Source organism: Gymnogyps californianus, unplaced genomic scaffold (genome assembly GCF_018139145.2).
Source record: "Gymnogyps californianus isolate 813 unplaced genomic scaffold, ASM1813914v2 HiC_scaffold_58, whole genome shotgun sequence".
Classification (NCBI taxonomy): Eukaryota; Metazoa; Chordata; class Aves; order Accipitriformes; family Cathartidae; genus Gymnogyps; species Gymnogyps californianus.
The window spans coordinates 323,018-330,813 of record NW_026114451.1 but is presented as its reverse complement, the minus strand read 5'-3'; the positions used below and the strand labels follow the sequence as shown (position 1 = coordinate 330,813).

Sequence of the window (7,796 nt, the reverse complement as noted above, 5' to 3'; positions counted from 1 at the left end):
AGTATGGCAAATAAGTGGCAAAGCAACTACCTTAAAAAAGGGGAGTAAACAATGCAATCAGCAGCAAAGTATATATGCTACACTCAAACCCCAAACACATCACTAGGTACTTACAGAGGAAATCTTTTCTTCAACAGCTCTCAGCTGTAAAGGTATTTTTGTACAAATACTAAATGGTAACAGTTTTACCGGTTACAATTGGGAAGGCATTTTGAAAAAAAGTCCTCTCTCTATATACCCCCGTCCCCTTTCTTCAGTGACATAAAAGCTTTGCCACACAAAGATACCACACAGTGCTGGTTTAAAGGCAGTCAAAATATATTGTTTCAGCTAGTCTTGAAGTCACACCTGCCAGGTCTTACAGTCAACAGGATTTTTTGTGAGGACTGCTCTGCAAAGCTTCCTTTCCTCACCGCTGCCGAATTGAGTCTTTATCGTTAGAAAGTGTATTAGGGCAGTCAAGTGTGGTTGCTGACATGGATAAATCTTTACTTGTATTCTGTTTTCTTGAAGCAGACTGCTGAGCCTGAACGGCATCTTTTCCCTTTACATCCACAGTGTTAACAAAAAAAGACTCTTCTTGATTTCCAGGTTTCCTCCCAAGGTTTGAAGCAGGGTGGTGGGCTTCTACCACAACAGCAGCATTGTGCAAGGTCATCAGTGAAATACTTTTAGTCATTTCTGCCTTACCACTCCCTATGGAAGAGGTACTTTTCTTATTTAGTTCCTTGCAGCTGGTTGCAGGAAGCTCAGGTGAGCCTGCTTTAACCTTTGCTGAAGATGCATCACTCTTCCCTGAAGACAAAACAGATACTTCTTGTCTACATTCAGAGAAATTGGCTGAACAAGTCAGTGGCTTTCCTGGTGTTGCAGCCACACGACAAGAACTCTGCCCACTGGCAGCCAAAAAATGTTTTATTGCAATCTGCTTGTTTGCATCTTCTGGCTGTTTTTGATTAACTTGTCCTTTCCCTTTTGAATCTTGAGAGCTTTTGCTACTTGTGGTTGCTTTTTCTGCTCCTTTCCCTCTGACATCACAGTTTGCAAGGCAAAGGGTAGGCTCTACTTTCCCACTGTCATGTTGAACATAAAGTGCATCAGTGCATATTTTTCCTTCGGGTCTTTTGTCTGCAGAGATCATCTGGTTACTAGGGCTTCTATCTGCCTGTTTGCTCAGCAAGAGAGTCTTTCACAGTGGAAAACTTTGGAGACATGGTTTGTTTTTCACTGAGGTGAAGTTGCTTTTGATCAGCAGATTCCCCAGAGCCTGCTGGTTCTTGCCTTTGCATTTGCTTAGAACTCTCTGGGCCTGCTGGTACCGGGCCAACAGCAGAGGATTTAGGTTTGGTGTCAGGAGTGATGCTGCTCATTTGGAAGGTGGCTACTGAGCCATGCTCCAAACTCACAGGCCTTTCAGCCTGCACATGTTCATTGTTCATTTTTCTCAAAGAGCCTGAAACAAAAGAAAGGGGATCTGGCACATTTTTACTGGCATGTTTCCTATCTTTCTGGGAGCTGGCAGACACCTGAATAATAGTTTCTTTTTCTTTTACAGTTGGAGTGCATGGTTTTTGTGAAAATGTCTGTTTATCCAAGTGCTTAGACTTCGAGGAACTTGTATCAGAGACAGGCCTGAGTTTATTACTGCTGCTTTCCACATAGGTGGCAGCGGGCTTCACATGTTCTTGAATACCTATGTGAACATCTACAGCACAGTTTCTGCTTACAGTCTCTCTCACAGCAGGGGAGCCTGAAGCATTAAGTTGCTGCCGAGGAACTTGGCTGGACTGCTCTCTCTCAGTAGCTTGAAGCCTTATGTCAGTGAGCTGTTTCTGATCTTTCTTTCCTAAATCTTTGGTATTGTCCTTCTGCACAGAGGAAACCGGTGCAGACTTCTCATTTTCAGGATCACAATCTATTGAGGATTGCATGGGCTGTTTGGATGGAAGAGCTTCACTCTTTGGCTCTGCAATAACTTTCTTAGACTCACTGAGAACTTTCTGCTTGGTTATGTCCCTTTCCACAAAACAACTAGCAACGCTGGTGTCACCTTTGCCTAGCTGTTTCAGTGAATCTCTGCCATCCGTAGGTTGTGCCTTGGGGCCAGCTGCCTGCATTTTTCCTTGCATCTGAGGTGGAATGGCAAAATCAGCAGAATTTTTTTCATTGCTTTTGGAGTAGCTTGTTGTCAGGACATCCAAGACAGATACCTTCAGAGATGACTCCCTGATCACCTCCACCTTTGCAGGGATAGGCTCACAATTTCTCTGGTCTACTGGCTGTTTGGCAGGCAACCCCTTTTGTATTTGCTTCTCTTTTCCCACAGCTTTTTCAGGAGTGCTTTGGACAGTAGAAAGTTTGGAGTACGTTTGGGTAGTTTTAACACTCTGAATAACACAAGACACTGCTTCCATTGAATTTTCCTTCTGTTTTGAAGGGGAGGTGTCTTTCTTTTGAACAGCTTCAATAACAGAACTATTGCCTTTAGCAGCTGGACTAGAAACCTTTTTCTCTGTCACTGCTTCTGCAGTCACAGGGATGACTGGTGGATTTGGAGAATTCTTGCTTGTTTGCAGAACCTGAGGCTCTGATATGTTGACTTTGCTAGATTTTGAATAGCTTAACAACTGCTCTTTCTGACAGGCCAGCTCTGCCTTTCCACCACTCCCTTGTGGTGTTGGGGGTTTAGGAGATCCCCCATCACTGCTGGTGCTCCATCCTTCTGGCAGCACGCACAAAGGCAGTTCAGTCTTCGAAGCCTGTGGCCCAGAAAGTAAGGCAATGTCTAGTGTGCCTTCTATTGGCTTCAAACAGGAAACAGACCTCCCATCAGGTTTATATTCTGATGGACTTTTTCTGACAGGAGACTCGGTGGAAATAAGGGCTGATTTTTCCACACCCATTTCCACTCGGCCATTCAAGGTCTTGAGAGGAACAAAAGAAACTGAGTTAATCTGAGCAGCATGTGCACTGCTGATAAACACTCTACCATCAGCAGTGGAGTCCTGCTGTATGTTTATGGGTCTGCCTGTATTAAGTTGAAGGCATTCATGAACATTTGATGTCAGTTTGGGTTTTAGCACTGGACAGACGCTGTCATCTTTTTCTTCAAAGGACATTTTCTTTCTAAGATAATCAATATTTGCAAGTTTACCATCTAATCTTTCAATTTTGACAAATTCTTTCATTGGTACATTTTTATCTGTGTTTTCTCCCTTTCCATTTAGCATCCTGTCAGAGGACTGAGGTAGCACATCTTGCAGTGCACATGGAGGGGAAATTCTTTTGAAGTCATAAGAAATATGACTGAGTTCATTAAGCGGAGGCCCATGACACATCTGTGCATCTAAAGCAATACAATCATTTGATCTCAAGCTTGCATTCTTTTGAAGGGTGTCTTTGAGTATGCCACCAGCTGACTGGGTCTCCAAAGCAACAATTTTTGTTTCAAACTGATTTGATCTTTCTAATACCTTCTTGAATGCTTTTTTGTCTCTTTCTTCCAATCTTAAGGTATTGGGATTTTCTGGTTCACTGCTAGGTTCATGTATAGCAGCATTTGCTTTTTCAGCAAAATCTTGCTTTTTCATAACTATCTTGACCTTCAGCTTCTCTCTGTCTAGCTCATCGATGGATTCTTGCCTACCTAATTTTCGGGAGATGGGCCATTTCAAGCAGCCCTGCTCTGCGGGCCTGACTTGTGTGAGTGATGGCACATCACATACATTCTCCTCCAAGCTCTGAAGAGTTACTTCCCTTTGGGACAATTCTCTATTCACTTCTTCCTGGGTCACTTCCAGACTCTGTTTTCGTGAACATAAGTGTTTCTTATCACTGCCATAAGAGGGTGCAAGTTTCTCTTCAGATTGGACTCTCTTTAACAGTGGAGATCTTGGTGGCTCTGCACTCTTTGGCCTAACAATATGCCTTACAATAGTTGGAGGGGAGTGCATTTTGCTAGGAAAAGACTGAGCTATTTTTGTATTTCCAATCAAATGTCCTAGCAATGGTGATGGAGGTCGCTGAGGGGATGTCGGCTGGGGTGTTGGAGAAGGTGTCCATGCCAGAGGAGAGAGAGGAATGCTGCCAGCTGATTTGCATCTTCCAGGTCTGTATCTTTGCCCACCAAGCTTTGGACCCAAGCCATGAAGAGTGCTGGGTCTTATGTGTCCTGAACCAGCTGGAGAATTGGGAGCACTTGAACTAGGGGAGCTACTCTGGGAAGAATTAGTACCTAAACAAACAAACAAAACAAACATAAGATTAGCAAGGTTTTTTGAATCTTGTCTAAATGCTCAGTGAGAGGTAGTGCTTGCACTGATCCAAAAAGGCATAAGTGCTGTCTGCTGCCACAATGTTCCAAAATTTGGAAGGTTTTGAGTGACTGGGCTGTAAAACCCGCATCATAGAATCATAGAATAGAATCATAGAATAGTTTGGGTTGGAAGGGACCTCCAAAGATCATCTAGTCCAACCCACCCTGCAATGAGCAGGGACATCTTCAACTAGATCAGGTTGCTCAGAGCCCCATCCAACCTGACCTTGAATGCTTCCAGGGATGGGGCATCTACCACCTCTCTGGGCAACCTGTTCCAGTGTTTCACCACCCTCATTGTAAAAAATTTCTTCCTTATATCTAGTCTGAATCTACCCTCTTTTAGTTTAAAACCATTACCCCTTGTCCTATCGCTACAGGCCCTACTAAAAAGTCTGTCCCCGTCTTTCTTATAAGCCCCCTTTAAGTACTGGAAGGCCGCAATAAGGTCTCCCTGGAGCCTTCTCTTCTCCAGACTAAACAAGCCCAACTCTCTCAGCCTGTCCTCATAGGAGAGGTGCTCCAGCCCTCTGATCATTTTTGTGGCCCTCCTCTGGACCTGCTCCAACAGGTCCACATCTTTCCTGTACTGAGGGCCCCAGAGCTGGATGCAGCACTCCAGGTGGGGTCTCACCAGAGCAGAGTAGAGGGGCAGAATCACCTCCCTCGACCTGCTGTCCACCCTTCTTTTGATGCAGCCCAGGATACAGTTGGCTTTCTGGGCTGCGAGTGCACATTGCCGGCTCATGTCCAGCTTTTCATCCACCAGTACCCCCAAGTCCTTCTCTGCAGGGCTGCTCTTAATCCCTTCATCCCCCAGCCTGCACTGATACTGGGGGTTGCCCCGACCCAGGTGCAGGACCTTGCACTTGGCCTTGTGGAACCTCATGAGGTTCACATGGGCCCACTTCTTGAGCTTGTCCAGGTCCCTCTGGATGGCATCCCGTCCCTCAGGCATGTCAACTGCACCACTCAGCTTGGTGTCATCTGCAAACTTGCTGAGGGTGCACTCGATCCCACTGTCTATGATGTCATTGATGAAGATATTAAACAGTCCTGGTCCCAATATGGACCCCTGAGGGACACCACTTGTCACTGATCTCCATCTGGACATTGAGCTGTTGACCATTACCCTCTGGATGCAACCATCCAGCCAATTCCTCATCCACCAAACAGTCCATCCATCAAATCCATATCTCTCCAATTTAGAGAGAAGGACGTTGTGGGGGACCATGTCAAAGGCCTTACAGAAGTCCAGATAGATGACATCCATAGCTCTTCCCTTGTCCACTGATGTCACTCCATCACAGAAGGCCACTAGGTTGGTCAGGCAAGACTTGCCCTTGGTGAAGCCATGCTGGCTGTCTCGAATCACCTCCCTGTCCTCCATGTGCCTTAGCATAGCTTCTAGGACGATCTCTTCCATGATCTTCCCAGGCACAGAGGTGAGGCTGAAAGGTCGATAGTTCCCAGGGTCCTCCTTTCTACCCTTTTTAAAAATGGGTGCAATGTTTCCCTTTTTCCAGTCACCGGGGACTTCACCTGACTGCCATGACTTTTCAAATGTCATGGAGAGTGGCTTGGCAATGACATCAGCCAATTCCCTCAGGACTCTGGGATGCATCTTGTTGGGTCCCATCATTCCAATTATGTTGCTATTTCTCCCTTTCCCTCTCTGTTCCTTCATCCCCTTTAAGTTATCACTTCCTTCTGTTTAAATAGAATAGCTAATGCTTTCTGCCACACTTCAAAGCAATGGTCAAGGCTTTCCAAATAATTTACCTTTGGGAAGGGATTATACAACAGTAATCACTTTTAGTAACACACTAAAATCATGACAGAAGTAAAATAGGAAAAAGGGGCAGATGAAGCACTTTTAGTAATCAGAAAGATGCATATTTCAGCACCCAGCCAATCTTTTCAACAATAAATCCGTGTTCATGAGAGCCCATGCTAGTTCCATTACATAGGAACTTTTTCTTCAGTTTCATTCTTTTATCAATCAGGCTCTCCTAGGCAAGATTCTACCTTCTACTCTAAACCTGGATTGTTTATTACTCAACTTATAGCCATCGGACTTGGATTTAAACTCTGGGACAAACCTAGCAGACAGTTTCCTTTTAGGTGCTTCTGTATCATGAAAACACCTTTGATTTTGCATCAGGAATCTTTTTCCCTTTTCCAGACAGAAACCAGCTGTTCAATGATTATGCTTGTCAGAGCTGACTACTCTCAGCAGAGTGTAACAGATCTGGGGGGGCTCACAAGAAGTACAGTACACTTCAATTTCAAGTCCTTTTCCTCTGCCCTCCACTCCTTCACACTCACCAGATGGAAAATCTGGAGTGGACCGGTAGCTTGGGGTAGGTGATCTGGGAGACAAGCTGTGGGTTGGAGACCCAGGCAAGCTCTCCCCTGATGAAAGTGATCGGTTCAGGCAGGAGAAACTTCTGCTGGTGTAAAGAAGAGGAGAGGGTTGCTTGGCCAGCTTTTTAAGGAGAGATCTCCTCCTAGTGTGAGAAGAGCACAGCATTAATCAGAAGCTAAGATGCACAAAAGATACTATTACCACAGGCAAAGCTCTTGTGGCTGACATCATTGCTTCACTCTCCCATTACCCTCAGAAAAGCAAATATTAAATCTATGTTTACATGAAAGCAAACCACACTGCAGAGTATGAAGTCTAGAAAATATACTGATTTGCTAATAGGTAGGATAGATATTGTAACTAAATCTATTTGTACTAAAACTTATTCACTGTATTTCAGAGGAACTGTTAGCTCCTTATAAGTATAAATCTTCATTTTCTTAATTTAAGAGCCAATCAAACCTGAAGGAATATCTATACAGTACTAGCAATTTATTTACAAAATGCACATAAACTTAGCATCAAACTAAAATGCACATAAACTTAGCACTAGAAAGTTTAATTAAACAAGTACAAAAAGATATACTGAAACCAAATTAAGATGCAACCTCAGTTATTCACTTTCTTCCCTATATCTGTGTGTGCGCCATGCAAAATTTTTAAGGGGTATTTTAACAGATCTAGTTTAGGCAAAACAGGATTGAAAGAATGTGTTACAACCATAGGATCTCATAGAAGGAGGTAAAAAGAGGTGTAGAAGGCAAGAGAGAATTGTATTAACTTAATTTTAAAAATGGATTGTTATGTATACACACACACACAAGGAAACATGTTTGCCATAAACCAAAAGGATTACTCACCTCTCTAAACTCCCTTTCTTCTTGGTTTTCTTACTGCGCCTGACCATTTGGCTCCTGTAGCTGTTTTTCCTGGCAGGTCCTGTCTTGATGGAAGTGTTTTCAAAAGGGGTTGCTGTTATCGACACTTTGTTACCACTCTGCCAAAATGAAGGAGGAACCTTTAGGCATAATACAAGACCACTTTGCTTTAAACTGAAGTTACTCTACACATGCAAATGCAACGAGACAGAACTCCAGCATCAAAGTAAGAGCT

General features: G+C 43.9%; 1 protein-coding gene across 1 annotated transcript in view; it reads right to left on the bottom strand.

The window, feature by feature from the left end:
* Nucleotides 1-257: 257 nt before the first annotated feature.
* LOC127028997 (microtubule-associated serine/threonine-protein kinase 4-like) overlaps nt 258-7,796 on the bottom strand; it is a 119,910-nt gene continuing 112,371 nt past the window's right edge. Inside the window, 4 exon segments of the mRNA XM_050914677.1 lie at nt 258-1,178; nt 1,180-4,234; nt 6,644-6,825; nt 7,544-7,680. Of these exon segments, the coding sequence (XP_050770634.1) occupies nt 365-1,178; nt 1,180-4,234; nt 6,644-6,825; nt 7,544-7,680 (4,188 nt within the window). The 3' untranslated portion in view covers nt 258-364.